Source organism: Gobius niger (genome assembly GCF_951799975.1).
Source record: "Gobius niger genome assembly, chromosome: 21".
NCBI lineage: Eukaryota > Metazoa > Chordata > Actinopteri > Gobiiformes > Gobiidae > Gobius > Gobius niger.
The window spans coordinates 6,096,268-6,115,838 of record NC_136872.1 but is presented as its reverse complement, the minus strand read 5'-3'; the positions used below and the strand labels follow the sequence as shown (position 1 = coordinate 6,115,838).

General features: G+C 41.3%; 1 protein-coding gene across 8 annotated transcripts in view; it reads left to right on the top strand.

The window, feature by feature from the left end:
- Positions 1 to 19,571, top strand: part of nrxn2b (neurexin 2b) — a 1,057,142-nt gene that overhangs the window by 435,874 nt on the left and 601,697 nt on the right. For all 8 annotated transcript variants that reach the window (XM_079579566.1, XM_079579564.1, XM_079579563.1 and 5 more), the window contains 2 exons: positions 10,995 to 11,436; positions 13,386 to 13,769. In XM_079579566.1, the coding sequence (XP_079435692.1) occupies positions 10,995 to 11,436; positions 13,386 to 13,769 (826 nt within the window). The remainder of the gene's footprint in view (positions 1 to 10,994; positions 11,437 to 13,385; positions 13,770 to 19,571) is intronic.

Below are 19,571 nucleotides of genomic sequence, written 5' to 3'. Positions count from 1 at the left end.
GGCGAGGCAACAGTATTTATGAGGCAGATTTCATACACACTGTAGAGAGTGCAGGTCAGTGTGATCACAGGCAAAAGATCACATCAAAGTATCTAAGTACAAGAAACTAATAAAGCACTGCAGGTTTGAAGCAATTACAATACATTCAACACGATGCAGTGCAAGCAAACAAATGTTCTTCTTAATTTTATATGTAATTTGTCAACAGAATGAATGCATACAATTTAACTTGGCTTTGTCCAACCAGTTTCCCCCTGTTACCTGCAGTGCTTTGCCTTAGTGATGCATTACGTGGAAAAATAAAGACAAGAAAACGCGAATGAAAAAGTCTAAAGCAAAGAAAAGCACCCACCGCAGAGGAGTGCGCGGGATATAAAAGTCATGGATTGTTCAAAGTGCGCCTCATGATAACACCGCGCGGCTCGCCGAGTGTGTGATGTGCGCGTGTTTGCACGGCTCCTGGGCACAGAAGCTGGGTGTGAAATCCAGTCCATGTGGCAGCGTTCAGAGCCTGCAGTCCTGCTAACTCACTGAGGCATCGCTGTATCGTGCATCACCATCTGTCTGCTTCCAACACTGCAAAGGGGGGGGGGGGGGGACAAAAACATCTCAATCTAAAAGAGCGATTGTTGGGAGGCAGAAGTGACATTTGGACTGAAAAGTGAGTTGTCAAACGGTTGTTGCTTTTATATTGAAAATGATTGTATTTCTAACTAAAAACACTTGGACAGGAAACTTTGTAGAGCATTCCAAAACGCAACAAGTACCATGCTAAAAGACTTCAATTCATGCATAATTAAGGCTTAAAATATATCATTTGGGGCTCCTGAGCATTGACATTTTCAAATTTTTTGGTCCTTAACAACAATAAGGAGTAAAAGGCTGTGCAGGATTTCAAATTGGCCTGGATCATGGACTTTAAATAATGGCCGACATCATTGCTAGGTAAATTTACATCAGGGACGTGCACAGATAGAGCCCAGGTGGTGCTCAAGCACCTGCCCCTTTGCCCTGTGCCCTTTAAGTGCCCTTCTCCAGACCTGTTTTTTTCTCTCCCCAATATTAAGTGTTATTTCATTCATGTTTCATTATTGTTGTTAGATGTTTGCCCTATTAAGCCAACATGTGCTGAAAATATAGTTTTAATGCGCAACAACTTCAAATCGCACTTCATTCCTCCTCTGCCTCTCGAGCCGCGGCAGCACTGACGCTTCTGATCCCAGAATGGCAGCTGTGCTGTCCCCGTGTTTCCCCGATGGTACAGCCCATCTAAGACGCCGGAGTAAAGTAAAGAAAGTAAATTCGATAACTTTATGAACGAGCCAGCACGACATAACTGGATTATTAAAGGGAAACGAGAGGGCCGTCGGGGCGAGGACGTCAGCGCGTGTCGAGACCGTCCGGACAAAGTCAGCGGTAACAAGTCACTCACTTTAGCGGTTCTGTTTTGTCGTGCTATAAAATGATCTCAAAATGAGCTGTATTATTCAGAGTAAGTCAGGGCTGAGACTCTTAAACCGGGAACATCTCCGCGTTTATTTACATGCGCGCGATCAGCTGTAGTTCAGCTGGAAGGGCTCGGTGCTGAGGAGGAGGGGCCGCTGCAGGCGGGGGCTCGCGGTGAGCCACGTGCTCAAAACGAAACGGATTGTGGGAAATATAGCTGGCGGAGAACGCACAAGTCTCCTCTGATGCATCCTCGGTAAAACGGGCGGAGCAAGTTCTCATCCGGGGATTTACAGCGAACTTGCTGAGAAGCGAACTTTGAATTGGAACAGGACTTGGGCCGCGCGTGATGACGTTTCACGAGTCCACGAGCACAGAAGTCCACACAAGTACACAGATTGAGAAACGGCCTATGTCTGTGGCATCAATGGGGAGGGGGTTCTGCAGTGGTTGGTCACTCGGCTGGTGACGAAAGCTCGGAGGCGTCTCCAGGAGTTGGGGGCGTTCCTAGGAGGACTCAGGCAAACCTATCCCTAAAATGGCTGCCATCAGAGTTTTTACAGATTACTCAAAAATCCGTGAATGTGCCAAGGCAACACTTCAGGCATGTTTTTAATGAGGGAATGACATAATAACATGATGTAAAGCTTGAAAAAGTTGATTTTGCATAATACCCCCCCTTTAAACATTATTATGACTTGTTGATGCAGTACATGAGCGCTCTTCCGTCTGTGCATATAGAGCACATGATCCATTTGTTATTATTCACAGAAATCCACATCAAATAGTTGCACTTTCCTTGTTTTTTTTTCATCAAATGTCACTTTACCCCTGTTGCCCTAAGCCCTTGTTATCTCTCCCTCTCTCCGACAGTGACCTTGCTATCCCTCACTTCACACTCCCTCCATCACCCCGCTCCTCTCCTCTCATCTCGTCCTTCTCAGGGGCTACTTTTTTTGTGCGTGTAATTAAGTCCGTATAGTAGCACCAGTGTCATGCGCGAGCTGTGCCATCCTGACGGCCAAATTAAAAATTGATTTCTTCGACTAGATTCTGTGCGCTGGATGAATGCGCCGGCACCTCCCCCTCCTTTGCCCTTACTCCTTTCACTCTCCCCTCCATCGCCTTCCGACTTCATATCGATGGAACTATCTAGCTGTCTGCGCCGTCCGGGCTCCTGCCATTGTCGCTTGATAACATCTCCAACCTCTGATAGGACCACAGTGCACTTATTAGAAGCGCAGCACATGGTATAGCAAGATAGGAGTAGAGTTTCCTTTAGCCCCTGCCTGTCCAGCTTCCTTAAAATAACAAATAAACTGGAATTATTGTAGGTGAACTAAACCTAAATCTCTCGTGCTGAAATCAGGTTTTCTATAAGTGCAGATTGTTTTATATCATTATGCCATTGATGCCAGATCATTACTTAAATGTCACTTTGATTGAAAGACACAGTATGCTACTGCCTTATTCTTATATATTTCCAAACATATAGACCTACCTATTGCTTCCATTCAAGTTTGTTGAATATATACTAGTCATAATCACTGCAGATTCATCTTCAGTATAGTACCGATTGTCAAGGCTATTACAAGGAACATATATGTAAAGTTATGAACGTTTACATAAACTTCGAGTTGCATTGGTTCAAACCACTTTAGTTTCTTTGTATGTAAAAGTCGCTTTACGAAGCGCAACACCTCGTAGGCATGGGTTAAACTGAACAAGGTGCATTTTCAACTTTGGATAACCTCTTTAATATTGCACTTTGTAACTTGCACTTTGTATTTGTATATTGTACTTGTAGATGTAAATTGCCTTTTGTTATGTAATTTCAATTTTAATTTTGTTATGTAATTTTATGTAATTTTGTTGTGTAATTTTAATTGTGTAGGAATACAGAAATTAGCATAGTGCTAAATCATGATGCAGCCATCTTTTTTAAAGGATCTGTATCCTGCTATTTTCGCCATTCCAAAGTTAAGTATAGGCATTTTAGTGATATATTGTACCTCTACCGCTATTGAGCACTATTTTTTGTGATAAATATAAGTGTTTTCTGGAGGTATTTTTCGAACCCGGAAGACAAAACGCTTCGATTCAGTTAACTCCGCCCCCTCTCTCCGCACATACAACTTTACCGTAATATAAATAAACAGCAATAAGTGAAGTTACTTCACGATGCAGTTATAAGGAGTTGACATCTGCAACACAGCTTCATAAATGGCTAACACACATGCTAATATGCTAACACACAAGCTAACACGCGTTTGGATTGACTCACCGCTCTGGTCCATCGCTGTTTACATTGTGGGACTCGCGTTGGTTATAAAAGTTAATCCACTTTAATTCTGGTGAAGGTTCACCAAACATCCATCAGAGACAGTCACAGAAAAACACTATTTTGGTGATAGTCGCCGAATCCCGGAGGAAAAAAACAACTTCTGACAAGTGGCCTCTTCTGTAGGAAGATTGAATAAACTCCCGTCCTCGTAGACAAACGCGCTTTTTTTTCTCCGTGACATTATCGTTAGGTAAGAAAAAAGAACAGGTGTGTCCAGAATAGGTTATAAAGAGCTCCATCTTCACAGCTGCAGCACAAACATGACATTTGTTCAGACGCTCAGGGGATGTGTTGACCTGGAAGCACCTCGGGCACATCCTTTTTTATTTTTATTTTTATTTCTTTCTTTCTTACAACAGAAATAATAAAAAAGCTAGTTTACAAATTAAAATCAGACCGTAAGCATAGAATTAAGACATTGCATTACAGACGTCGAGCACTTCCGTTCCGCTGTGACGACACAACTGAGCAAGTAAGTCGTTCACCAGGAGAGGGAGGAGCAGCTGTTCAGAGAGCAGGATTCAGGAGGATTGCTGAGAACTGCATGAATGAAGCCAAAAACCACTCTGTGGGTGTTTTTGATAAGGAAATAGCATAACAACATGGCTAAAAGCTCAGATTTTGCATGATATAGGACCTTTAAAGGAACTGCACACAATCCTTTCGATAAACAAAAAAACAAAAAAATAAAAAACTTTTAACACCGAAATCCATAAGCCCCCCCACCTTATTAACTTAACACTCTCATGGTTAATTACAGCCCTTCATTACTCCTAGTTGTCACATTATCAGGAAACCAGAAACGCAAATGCAAAGTTCAACTGTAAACGTTTGTAAATGTTCTAATCAATTGTCAAGACTAACACAAAAGTAGTAACAATAATGGCTCACACTTGCCTGTGTTACCAAGTTTCTCAAAGCGCCACTCTGTAGTCATTATACATTCACATTGACATTGACAAATTGTCAAATTGACAATCTGTACTTTTTTAGAATATTTAAATAAGTGTTTAGATCTCCGGTATGTGCAATATTCTTTTTTCTCTCTCTAAACTATCTGGGGGGCTGTTGTAGTGCTTCTGACAAAGACTACAAGAAGTAGCCAAAATATTTAAGCACTTCGATTCCACCAAAAGAAAGATTTGTAAGAAATTTCAAAAGAATGCTGATTTTTTAGCTTGTTGATTTCAAAATGTTGCTTACTGCTGACATGTGGCCTTATACAATTTGCTGTCCTACAAAACATTTATTCATTGCGATAATTCTGTTATTGTGTGCAAGGGATAGAAACATGCCTGAAAAAAAACAAAACACAAAAGTGCCAAACGACATTGAGAGATGACAGTGGCATTTTCCTAAAATGAGCTGGTCCAAAACCATTACGGCGAAGCACATCGGCTCATGATTAGCACCTCCAGTGGTGTTGATATGAAAACAGCGGCGCGGTACAAATTCAAGCTAATGTGATTTCAAAAATGCGGCACCTGCAGTAATCCGGCACTAGATGAAGGCTCAGTGAAAAGATGAGAGCAAATTGCGCTATCCTCTTTTGAATCTTCACAATAAGGTGACGGTATATATAACAGCGCTGCCTCCAGGTGCGGTAACAATATTAAGGTTGTCACTATTCAATTCATTGTTGTTTGGACAATCTCATCACACTATTTTCTTTATCTCGTTGTATGCTGCTCAGGTTTTTTAGAATTCAATTCACTTTACGGTTAAGCGTAGACAATTGTATGCTTTCCAGAATGCACCCTCCTTATCTGTCATCATTAAGTGAAACTGTTTAGGCAACGCAGACTCAATAAATTGTTTGTAGATAAAGACATACGAAGAATTTGTGTGTTGAGAACGCATTAGGAAAGTTTTGAACCACAACTATCAATTTTAAGCTCACTCACTGTCTCACCTTTCTCCACTTTACTCTGCTAAAATCCCTGTTTACCCCTCACGGGCGCTTTCTCTGCGTGAACCATGGCGCCTCGCTGCACACTGCTACCTGGAGGACGGGCTCTCCCAGCGAGCATTGGGCAAATAAAAGGCAGAGTAAAACTACAGAGGACAGGGCTAATTTAACTGGCCTCGGGCGCTTAATCCATTATGAATGTGCAGGGACAGGCAAACAGGGGCGCTTCTGCGGAACAACACAGCCATCGTTCTTCAAAGGTGCGTCAGTGTATTTGTGTTATGGGTCTGTGTAAGCCCCCGGAGTGATCAATGTCCATGTAATTTGCTCTCTTCTATATGAAAAATGTAAGAAAGACACCAATAGTTTGAAGGTTTACCTGAGGGACATTTTAATATTCAATTCCTAGGCTGATTTTGAGTTATTACAGATTTTTTCACTTGCAAATGGTTCCAAAACTAAACTAAAGATGTGCAAAATCCCATCAGAGTGAATCTTTCTAACTAATGAAAAAAATAAAAACATAAGATACATTCAATATTGGCTTTAGACGCACTGACAGGCTTAATTGGCTCATTTCTCGTTCCAGAATTTCCATTTCCAGTGTCCAGTTCCAGACACACGCCGTCTACAACATTGCTGACTTTAGAATACAACTGTTGGACACTTAGTGATTGAGACTTGCGGTCTTTTGAGTCAGGGACGGGCGAGCTTTCAAACTGGTGCTACGCCTCCGGGGAGCAGTGCAAAATTGCGGTGAAAGTTTTTTAAATATTCAAATCAGATGCCGAGGCTTCTCTTATAAGTTCTAGTGGTATCACAATGTATTCTAATGTTGAGAATTCAGTTGCAGCCTGCATTGGAAACTCTAATAATGCACCCTTTGTCAGTTTGTTCTGGAGCCCGCACTGATGATGGCACATGTAAAATGCTAAATGAAATAAAAGTTTTCCATCTCCAAACTGGGTCTAAATGGTGAATATTATAAATTGTAGCTAATAAACACCCAATCTTGGTAAAAATGGAATGCCATTTGTGCCAGAACCTTTTTTCATTATATGCTTTTATTGTTTGTGTTGCATTTTATTTGCGCTTTTGCTGTGTACGGCCCAACGTAACCTGCGATTGAAGGTTGATTTATACTGTACTTCAGCATCAAACCCACGCTGAATGCACCTGGCAGCCAAGCAGTGAGCTTGTGGTTGCAGCAGCGACAAGGACGTGACGCAGATGTGCACCTGTTCCAAAAAGTCACCTTGCGTCAAGCGCGAGGGCTGTGATTGGTTGATCCATCCTTCGGGCTCCCTCTTCCATTTTTCACTAACACAATGTTAGTGCTTTTGTGTTTTTACTTTTTCTGTTATTATACATCACAACATGAACGCAGAGGACAAACGGCAACTTGCATATAGTTTCATTAAGTAAGAACGGCGTTACTTAAAAATAATTTTACTCAAGTAGAAGTAAAACGTTGTGGCCCAAATATTTACTCAAGTAAGATTAAAGAAGTATTTGGAGAAAATTTTACTTGAGTAGTGTGAGTACTGAGAAACTGAGCGTAAAAGTTTGAAAATGATGAGAATCAAAACATGAAATCATGTAAAAAAATATATAATTTGAAAGAAAATCCCATAAAAACAAATAAATAGGAATCATTGTGAAGAATTAAGTAATCAAAACACAAAATACATCTAATATGTGTCAAAATGAAGATCTGCCACTTAAACATTTACTCACAGTGGCACGAGTTACTCTTTTTTTTTACTCAAGTAAGAGTACACATCAAAGCAATAACATCAGAAGCTTTTTACCATCTGAAAAAACATCGCTATGATCAGAGGAATAGTGTCAAACCCAGAGACATCCATGCATTTGTCTCCAGCAGGTTAGCTGCAGTACATCCAGAACGCTGCTGCTCAACTCCTAACAAGAACCAAGAAATACGACCATATTAGTCCAGTGCTCCGGTCTCTGCACTGGCTCCTTGTCACTCAGAGAATAGAATTTAAAACAGCTCTGCTTGTCTACTAGTCTATCCATGGTTTAGCGCCGAAGTACACCTCAGGGAGGGGTCTCCTGGTGGGTCAATAATAAACACGGTGAGGCTGCGTTTCAATTTCATGCAGCTAAAATCTGGAACAGTCTCCATGAGGATGTGAGACAGGCCTCAACTCTGACAATGTTCAATCCAGGCTGAAAACAGTTCTTTTTGCCCATGCATATGACAACTGAGAGCATTTAATCTACACTCTTGCCTTTTACTTTAATTAATTAATTAATTAATTAATTTATTGATTTTATCTGTGTTCTTCTAATTGTATGTAACTGTGAAGCACTTTTAATTGCCTTGTGTATGAATTGTGCTCTACAAATAAACTCGCCTTGCCTTGCCTAAGAGTACAGATGCTTCATTTTAGAAGTAAAAAGTACTGTATGAAAAACTACTTCCAAAAGTACAATTACTTCAAAAGGTGACATAGCCACCTCTGATATATCGTTTTTTATTTTTTCAAGAACACAAAAAATGAAAACACTAAAGCACGAGAGTTTATTAATGGCAAAAAACTAAAAGAATTTGTCGTCTGTTTCCTCAAGTTATGTATGGATCAACCAATCACAGCCCTCGCACGCGAGGTGACCTTTTGGAGTGTGCACGTGTCAGCAGCATGGTCTGCAGCTGCCGCATGCTCACTGATTGGTTGCAGGTGCGTGCAGTGACAGTCCTTCACCGTGCACTGGATTTGACGTTGAAGTGTGCTCCACCATTCCCTGGCGCGAAGCTATTTCTAAACAAGCCAAGGCGGTCAAAATGGGGAAAAGTAAGTTTGCCAATTCCTGGCTATGTAAGTAGAATAATTTAAACCTTGGTTGAAGTTGCTAGAATAGGAGGGAGGCCTACTGTAGTTTGTAAGAAGATGACTAGCAAAGCATCGATGGGCATCAGCGCCTTCAAAAGTCACATAAAGGGACCTAGCTAATCCATACTCAAGGTCAGAATAATCAGCGCTATGACACAATGACAAGGGGAAATTCTACCATAGAGTTTATTTTCCACCAATACTGCTTGCCTACAGTTTATTGCCCGCAGAAGTTCCCATTTGCCCCCTCACGTTTCGCTCAATGTCTTGAGCGCAGTGTCATCTACTTGCACGAGCGCAGGTAGAGCCCGCACGCGCGAGAGCGGCGCGAGGAGGAGACGTTCGGTGCAGAGACAGGTAACAGTTTAGCAATGAGCTCGCTCTGATTTGTTCACTGTCAGAAAGTAGTCTGTTGGTAGCAGAGAGCCAAAGCTAACAGTTACAGCTGTTGTCAGACTATGACTCCCCCTCAGCAGCTGCAACATGACAATCTTATTTAGGCATGTCTTCTTTGGCCAATAAGAAGTTATTGCCATATATTATATTATGGTAATGTGCAGCACATTTAAGGCTATTAGGATGACTGATAAATTATAAAAAATGCACAGCGCTGGGGACATCCTTGAAAAATGTTTTTCAGAGAGAATATACTCCAAGTGACAAAATTAGAGTGGAGCGTTGCTAAAAATAAAACCTGATGTGAATTACATCCATATTAAAAGTAAACTATAAACATTTTAGTGTCATTTAGATCAATTTAAGATAAATTCTATTTTCCCGGAAGCTCAGCGTATTGGCGGAAAATAATAGCAGTTTAATAAATGTCGGCACACGTGGCTTCTGCTGCTGTCTGTATTTTTCACTTGCCCGATTGGGCAAAAAGTTGACAAAAAGTTTACCTGCCCCGGGCAACCGTTAATGTCAAGCCCTAATAAAGATGCTGTAAAGGGTTCCAATCAAAATCAGTATTTCTAGCTGCCCTCCGTTTTTATTTGCCAAAGACGGGTCCATAATATTTTTTACTTTACATGACTTCTCTTTTAAAAAGCGGCATTTACCAAAACTTCAACGTTAACCAAGCTTTATTTTTGCATATAGTCTGTGTTGTAGCTTAACCAGCCTCTCTGAAACATTGTGTCGTGTGCACGGTTGTTGCAACGCGAGGCGCACTTTCATGTTTTGATTCATCGCTTCCACACACTGACAAGATTTCCCAGCCGCCACTTGGAATTAATTTGGGCAATTAGGATGCATCTGCAGCCTCTCCGCGGTGCACGCTGAATGATGTTGTTTGCTACAGCTCTGTTTCGGTGATGAAGATTGTCAAAAAAGATCACATTTTTAACAAGGAAAAATACTGTTTCAAGAAGAATATGGCCAAATATTTTGGCTGAAAGTCTACGTGGGTAACTTGACTTCAGTAGTTGTTGGCTCGTGTCTCTTTGAGTGCGCAGATGCTAGTTTTATGTTTATGCTCTAGGGGTAAAGTATACAAACATTTACTACGCTAGTAAAACTTTAATTTGAGGTTCTGTCTGCTACTCATTCATAAAAGAAATTTGACGATCTTCTCAAATGCAGACATTTTAAACATGTCCAGGAACATTAACATTTGAGGGACTCACATGTATTTCTAAACATATTTGCTGGTTTCATACATGTAAAGGCCCCAGGAGATTGGATATTTAGGTGTTTGCTGTAGACATTGACTAAATGTAAATAATTGCAGCAGGGTGTAGGGTGACCAGATGTTCCAGTTTATCCGTCCCATGTCCCAGTGGATTTCCCCAAGACCACTGATTTGTCCCTTGTCAAACTGCCATTTTGTCTCATGTTTTTAATGTGTTCTCTGTTCTCCCTAGATACCATTCATAATGCTTTCCCCTCAATGTGATGGCTATTAATCACACACCCGAGCAGAGGTTTTCTTAGTACTTCTCAGATACTTTTGGCCTGATCAGGTCTATAAAACTGTAGCAATGCAAATATACTACTTCATACTTCATACAGTCAGTATTGAAGTGGAAGTGAACACTTCATGATCTTTTTCCCCCCGATCTTCACAGAGCTTTCTATCTTTCTATAAGATCTGTGAGCTGCGATCGAAGTATTCCACAGTGGATTTGGAAACGTGTGCCATTTTCTCACTTTATCTTAGTGAATTAAGTGACATCAATCTTGAGATCAGATGTCCTTTTTGTGAAGAAGGTGGTGTTTGATGGGGCCTCAAAGACTACTGAAGCATCATGGGCAGTTCTAGCAAAGATTTAGGGGTCAGAGGGAAAGTTGGTAAAAAATTATAGCATTTCTTAATGGAATAAACAGCTTAAATCCATGAAAAACATGATGTTGCACGGCTAGAACGCCTGCGGACAGCTTGTCTGGACCACACAACTATGTTTGGCTTACGTTTTTAACTTCATTTCATGCATTCCAGGTGGTGTACAAGAACAACGACTTCAAGCTGGAGCTCTCGCGGCTAGCCATCGAGCGTGACCCGAAGATCACCCTGAACGGAGACCTGGTGTTCCGCTGCGAAGACGTGGCCGCCCTGGACCCCGTCACCTTTGAGACCCCGGAGTCCTACATCTCTCTCCCCAAGTGGAACACCAAGAAAACGGGCTCCATATCTTTTGACTTCCGCACCACTGAGCCCAGCGGCCTGCTCCTGTTCAGCCACGGGCGTCCGCCGCAGGGCCCCAAAGAGCAGAAGCCAGGGAGGGAGCTGAAGACTGATTACTTTGCCATGGAGCTGCTGGACGGGTATCTGTACCTGCTCATAGACATGGGGTCGGGGAAGACCAAGCTCAAGGCCAGCAACAAGAAGGTGAACGACGGGGAGTGGTGCCACGTGGATTTCCAGAGGGAGGGGAGGAAAGGTGAGTTTGAGTAACACTTTGAGGGAGCAAAGAGAACAAGAGAAAGAAAAACACAACATTGTTGTTTTGTCTTTCTCATAATGGCTATAACCCATGAATAAGCACACCACATGGGAGCTTCATTGTGTGATACTCAAGCTTTTTTCAAACTACTTTACAACATCTTATTTATGTTTTGGGTAGTATTTAAAAATGATTACATGTAAAATCTCAGACAGAACAAATAAATTTAAGCAATAACCTTGCCTGCAAGCTGAAGGTGAGTTGGGAAAACGTCGTCATCTCCCCAAACAATTTGCACTGGAGCGAGTCCAGACATGTGCTAATGTTTTTAGTAAATAGCAATGTTGAACTGTCTCGTGCCAGGTTGTTTAATCGATGCAACTGAACATTGTGGCTTTCTGTTGATAATCTTGGCCCATAATGAAGGGAACGAGTATTTCCTAGAACACTGGCCCATCTGAGTCAAAAAATGTCCCGCTGAATCGAATAAATGAACTTTGTCACTATTAATGGTTTGTCGACATACAGGCCCTGGATCAGAGCTTTTTTTTTTCTTGTAGTGGAATGAACTTTGTTTTGTCCTTCATCAGTATATTGTAAAAGTCAGCCGTGCATCTAATTGTAAAACATATTTTTAGTAGGCTAGTTTTTGTTTCTTCATTGTGTTATTATCTCATATCTTATTACTTTGACATAAGAGCACCACTTTGCGCCCTGACAGTTCAGAAATGTGCTTATAAACCCAACCCTGTGAAGAGTTTAGATGTTACAAATGTATTAACAACCAGGCTTTTAGGCTTACAAAATGTTCTCATACAAAAGGCCAGCATAGATCGCATTGTGCAAGAAAGAACTAACGCTTTGGTAGAAGTCCTACTTCTTCCTCATCTTACCACGTGGCTATGATGAGGATGACTGGCTCCATGTGTGCCCAAACTAACATCTGCAGTGGCCTGATGAGAGACGAGTGGGTGCGGGGCTCCTCGGACATTCTATCTCCTCCTAATGGCGTCTTATAACGAGCGCGAGCGTGGGAGCGAGTGCACGTATACCTGTTATCTCGCCGCTGCTACCCGCTGTAATTGGCTTTTAATAGAAAATTAAGACGGACTCGTTAATCACAGGAGAGAGAGGAGGGGGGGAGAAAGATGAGAAAAAGAGCAATTGAGAAAGGTGCAGAGCGAGAGAGTGTTTAGTTTCAGCTGCAGTCTGCTCTCCTTCTCCTCCATTTAGCTCATTACACACATTAGACGTCATTGTCATTGCTTCTCCCCGACAGCCCCCCCACCAGTGTCCTTTCCACATCCATTAAGTTCTCTTATCAAAGCGCCAGCCATTGTTCTGGATACCTTTTGAAACGCTTGACATTTGAGCGATACTGTTAAAATATAATTAAGGAAAGATCAACATCCCTCTGCGCCAGGAAGACGAGCTAATAGAAGGTCGCGCTATCCTTTCACGGCCAGGTCTAGCTGAACGTATGGACGAGAAATGTAATATAGACAGGGCTATGCTTTCGTTCAGTCGCCAAACGGGAAAAAGCAAAGTGTAGATCGTTATGGCAACTCTAAACTGTTTTGCGAACCGGTCCATTTCAAGGCATATTTGGTCAAAGCTACAGACCTGCCTCGAGACTGGCCTAATGTGGAATTTTTAAAGAGCATTATCTACTTGAAAAACAAAAAAATACTCAAAAATTATATTACATAATATCTCATTTTATGGAATCAGAATTGTTGTCCCGCGGACCAGATTAAAACGTCTTGCAGGTCGTATCAGTGGCATCCTGGGGTTAAGGTTTGGACCCACCAGGCAGTGTCATTATATTTCATCATATGTTCAAAGATGATACAAAGATTTTTTATTTCTCAAACCATTTGTGAATGATTTGAAGTTCAAAATCATGAAATCATACGAACTCTCTCTGCTACTTTTGACTTTTCTAGGCTCCATCTCGGTAAACAGCCGCAGCATGCCCTTCAGCTCCCCCGAGGGCAGTGAGATCTTGGACCTGGACAGCGACATGTACCTGGGGGGTCTCCCGGAGTCCAAGTCCGAGCTGATCTTGCCCCCGGAGGTGTGGACCGCACTGCTCAACTACGGCTATGTGGGCTGCGTGCGGGACCTCTTCATTGACGGCAAGAGCCGCGACGTACGCCGGCTGGCCGAGATCCAGAGCGCCATGGGAGTGAGCAGCTTCTGTACCCGCGAGCTGCAGAAGAGGTGCAGCAGCGCCCCCTGCGGCAACGGAGGCCTGTGCAAGGAGGGCTGGAACCGCTACATCTGCGACTGCACCGGCACGGGATTCCTGGGCACCAACTGCGAGATCGGTGAGTGGGGGAGTCACAGACATACTTTATCACACATACGTTATCACACTAATATCATCAATACTTAACTACCGTTAAGTAGGGCTGAACGATATGGACAAAATTTCAAATCTCATGCCAGATATCTCGATATCGATACGATATGATAAAACTATGGGTTAGGTGAAAACTAAGCATTTTTCTGAAAAATAAAATCATAATACAAAAGAGTGCAGTTTTATTGATGAAAATCCTTATCATTTATAACTTGGTTTTTGTATCTTGTGTCAGATTTTGGATCCGTTTGCTCCTTTTAACATTTAGATGTTTACAATTCCTAGCCTGATTTACTGGGCTTTGAACCCCAAAAAACAAGGCATAACATGATTTTATTACAAACCCATACATGTAAAACTGGAACCGAATGTGATTCCTTCAAATGGATGGGTTATGAAGTCCAAATTTTCAAACCAAGAAGGATCAGAAGGAAGTGAGGATTCAATTCCCTGCCTGTCTGTCTGTGTGGAGCTTGTCTTGGGAGCTTGCGAATTGTCCTCCATACGTGGACTATAAATTACCTAATTACCTGTCTGAAATTCAACATAAACAAAGCTACTGTCATCACAACAGAGACTATCCTTTGTGGCTTTTCTGAACAAACAGTTGTAAACAGTACTGACTTCATTCTGCAGCTGCTCAGCCGTAATCAGGCCTGGACACGACAATGAGCCCCTGACAACATGGCCGACTCGTGTTGAACAGGTGTCTTATACCGTCCCGGTGAAACTCCCACAGGGCCCCCATGCATGAAGCAAATGGGAGCCCCCAGGCGGGCGAGCAGGTAGATATAGGGGCCCGGTAGACTGTGAGCGAGACTAGAGGGTGGAGATGTGTCTGGCAGCTCTTGCGTTGGCGACGCATTCAGGCCCAGCTGAGCCATCTGCGCCTTTCCTTTCACCAACCAACGCAGGTGGTGCAGGCCCCTTTGGGAGAAGAGGCGGCTGTTTGACAGGGGGTAGAAACAAAAACAAAAGAATAAAGTTACAATAAATACAGTTAAAAAGGTAGTTTATGTACTACTACAATTAATACTACTACAGGGTATCCACGGGGTCTTAAAAAGTCTAAAATTCAAGAATCCAAATTTAAGGCCTATTTGGTCTTAAATCCATGGTAAACTGGTCTTAAAAATTAACGTTCATCAACCCAAATATTTGCGCACAATTTCATTTAAAAAGTAGACAAAAAAATGCACAGAAGCACCGATGAGTAGCAGCCCGGTGCTGCTCCTTTACATGGTCCGAGAGGGCGAAGCGACACCTCCTTTTTTCACGCTGACGCACTGGCCGCTGCCACAAACAACGCATAAACTCACCAATTGCTGATGGACGTCCGTAATGCTACTGTCGGTGGAAAGTTGCAGCAAAATGCGCTGATGCGTCCAATATGAAACAACGTGGAGATAATCCTTCACTGTAAATATCCAACTCAAGGTAATAAACTGCATAATTCTCAATAAAGTTTGTCCAAATGTTGGGAAACACAAAGCTAACGCTCCTCTGCTCAGTGACAGAAGGAAAGTGAAAGTCCTGTTACTTTAGAAACACGTTTCTCAGTTTGTTCATTTAAACATCTGACAAACAAGTTTAGAAAACATAAAACCTAGACTAGATTCTGGCCTAATAATAATACAATTAAAATAATTATGATAATTAATTAGTTGTAAAGTTGACAGTGTTTTGTGTTGTTCTATGCAAACGAGTCGAAAAGCTGCTTTTATTTTTAGAAACAGGGAATGTTTACCAGCTCAAGTATTACAAAGCATTTTAAATACAAAACTAAATATCTGTTGTTTTCTTTCATTCAGTCGATAATTGTGAGTAATTATTCAATCTCAATATTCTTATTGTGGGTTAAGGATGTTAAAACTTGAATGGTTGTTAAAATCCCTAATGTGAAAAATTAAGTTCTTACATTTGTACATCCCACTGTGATATCAAAAACAACAGTTTGACACTTGGATTTTTGTGACAGTGATTTTCTTTACTGTCCATTTATACATTGCGCGTTCAAAAACAGGTCTTATTTTTGAGATTTTGTGGTCTTAAAAAAGGTCTTAAGAAGTCTTAAATTTGACTTGTCCAACTCTGCAGATACTCTGCAGAGTAATACTTTGCCTGGTAAACCACATCCCCCTTGTTTTCTGCGTGAAAGAAGGTGGGTTTGGACACACAAGCTGAACAAGTGACTGATTGGCGGCTGAGTTCGAACTAATCACAACCGTCACAGGTACTTGACAAGGTTACGTCACTCACTGCGCCGCTATGTTGTAGTTTAAAGGGGCTAGATGCAAGTTAGTCTTTTTTTGGTCACTACTGCCACCTCAGGTCTTATGCGTAACTGCAGCTTCTTTATTAAGCTTGTGCATGACGGCACTTCGGACCCGAATTAACACCTTTTTGAGTGACAGTGCAGGATTTTAGAGGCAGTTGTGGTGAACAGGTCTGAGCTCATTCTACACATTAGGACATGGCTGGAACATGTAGGGGGATGAAAATATTTAGTTTTAACATTTTTAAACTTTATGTAATCCCTTTCATCAACAGAAACACGTGCAGATACGTGCAGAAGTTATTAGCCAAAACTAATCATGAATTAAGTAGTCAAGGATTTTGCCTCGTCAGTTTATATTCAAAATGGTTCACAAACTTGGAATCTTCTTTGGCAGAAGGTTTTGTACTGTTTAGGTTTCTGTCCGACCAACTGTCATGTCACTTTTCATCAGTACTGCATGTACAATGTTTGGCTCCCAAATGGTTCGGAATATATTGTGGCCTTTTTGTATCTCACTCCCAGTAGGATGAGATTTGAAATGTGTTTAGGGGATAAACGGAAAATGAAATGCTTAGCATGCCCTATGTCGTCCCTTATCTTTAACAGGGGTTTCCCAAACCTTTCAGGCCACAACCTCCAAAATGACCATGCAAATGATGTAGGGCCCTATTTATTAATATAGAGCAGGGGTCACCAACGTGGTGCCCGCGGGCACCCAGGGGCCCTTTGGGGCATGTCCAGTAGCCCTTGGGACTTTTTCTAAAGTGTAAAACACTTCATTTTCTTGAATCTAATTCTTAAAATTACAGTTATTTCGGTTCTTGTGACTCGGTATGAGTTTAAAATAAAGCTATTTTAATATAATATGGGGTCAATATCCTATAAGTGAACAGTGTACGTTTAAGTCTTTAGGATTTGTTTTTAACTGGTAGCCCTCAAACAACTTAATGCTCTTAAAGTAGCCCTCAGCTGAAATAAGGTTGGTGACCCCTGATATAGAGAATCTCAAGCAAGAATATTTAGTAATGTGTATTGACATTGTTGTTGTTATTTGACCTCATGTAACAAATCTGTGCTGTTTCCAATTAGGAATGATATTAAAAAACACTATTTGTATTTTTCTTTACAAAGTGCACAATTACACAAGTGAGAAGGACACAGGACACAACAGAAGAGACAAATGGGATACACTTATTTTGAAGTCAGTCCCTTTGTATGTGCAAACAAATTGATCTTTCTATCTTTTATTTTACATTTTAATGTAGTCACATATGGAATGGTGCTACATTAAACATATAAACAATAATAATACAATTACTGTATACAGTTATAAAGACACACATATAGACATAAAGAGAATAAACATAAAATTCCATGAAAAATGTAAGATAATTAACAAAATATAAATAAGCTTTTACCAAAACCGTGATGTGAAGGAGTTGGAAGATTCACAACATAATTTCCTAGGGATAACCAGGTGGTGAAAATTACATGAAGTAGGTAAAATTACTCTTCGGGGTGCAATTTTAAATATTTACTCAAGTAATTGGGACTATACCAATGCTTGTCCAAATCCATACAAATGAACTTTTTCTTTCTCTCTGTTCAATCTTGTGTTTTTCCCCCCATGATCCTCGCAGGGAGATGAGAAAGGCGTGAGATAAGATTGTCGGCCTCAGGGGCTAATGAGGGAGACAGAGGCTGGATTGAAATCAGACTGAAGATGAAATGTCTTCATCTAAACGGTGACGTTTCAGTGGGTTTGTTCTGCTAGTGCAAGGATTAGGCAATAGTGCGCTAGTGTCATCTAGTGGAGATTTGGGGCATTGCATGGAAAAAAATATCAGGGGACCTTTTATTATGTGACTAATCGTCAAATAAATGGTGTCCCCTCTTAATACTTTACAATGCATCGAAAATCTGTGACAGTTTTGCCAAGACAGTAACCAAATTTGTGTCATCAAGAGCTTTTCACACTCTCATTCATCGTGGCCTATTGTACATGTTTTTAATGGTAGCGGAAAACACCGGAGAACCTGGAGGAAACCTACGCAGACACAGGGATAACATGCAAACTCCACACAGAAAGGCCCCACCCGGGGATCGAACCTGGGACCTTCTTGCTGTGAAACACGAGTGCTAACCACTGCGTGTTGACCTGCTAAACAAACTTTACAGTACTTTGCTTCATATTACGGAGCATTTTATTGAATTTTTTTAAACCTTTCTACTTTTGCTTGAGGAATCGGGGAGTAACTAGAGTAGATGGACAACGGATGGAAATGGTTTACATGCAATAAATAAACAAATTAAAAAAAAGCTTCTTAGTAGTGTTAAAGTGATGATGATAAAGTGTAAGTTGGCAAAATGATAAAGCTCCCTCCCCCTCTCGTCCTGATTGGACCTGACAGGCTGGTTCACAGGAAAGCTAATGTCATTGGTCAAAGTGATGGCGCTGATTAGTTGCCAAGATAAGCAAAGGGAGGGATGAAGGAAAAAAAATAAAAAATTATATGCAATTTATTACCTTCCAACCTTTCCAGTCAGTGTCCAACACGTCCAACTAAAGAAAACTGGGTAAAAGCTTTTAGCAAAATCTCAATTAAAATTGTGCAACTATCTTTGATAAAAAATTGTGCCCAATGTGTCTCATGCACCTTTTAAGTTTTTATGTTGAAAGCAAACTCTCCCAAACCCCGCGGTCTCCCCTTAATTATATACAAATATCTTTGCCTGAGCTCAAAATGTACGAGTAATTCAGCTTTACTTTACTGTACAGTTTTCTTCTAACACAACCGAATGCACTTTTAAACCACTGCGAAACCATGCAGCTGCACAATAGATTTCCCCACGCAGCTACAGCCCTGAACATCTCATTTGTCTTGCAGAATGGCTGGAGTTGGCAGTCGCGAGTGCTCCGCTATACAACTGCCGCATATTTATGGATGCAACGGTTTGCGGTTGCACTTTAAATGTCGACACTTTTTGCCACCCTCGTCAACTGTCGCCGACATTTTAGCATCTTTTAACAAAATGTCCCTGTATGTGCTCCAAAAACCAATGGAGTGCGAATCGACCCACATAGACAAGTCCTAAGGCGACTGTCACGCACGCGCTGCTATTTACGGTCGGCCAATTTGTCACGGCTCTTGTGCGAAATGCCTCGTATCAAGAATGTTTCGAGGCGTGTAAGAGGGGGTATTTGAAATGGCATGCAAATGAGTTTATTCCACCCACAAACTAGCATAATATGATTGAAGAAATCAGAAAAAATGAAAGTTATGGGGGGAAAAAACGCTGTCTGATGCAGTTGAACTTATCTGACAGTCATATCCATAAAAGTATACGATGATGTTTATAGATACAGTACATTTTCTCTGGGGTCAATTATGTACATATAATTACAAAGTTTTATGCAGGTGTTTTTTTTGATTTTCACAACCATATCATAAACGTATTCAAAAGATGTGTGCCATTTATACTAGCTCT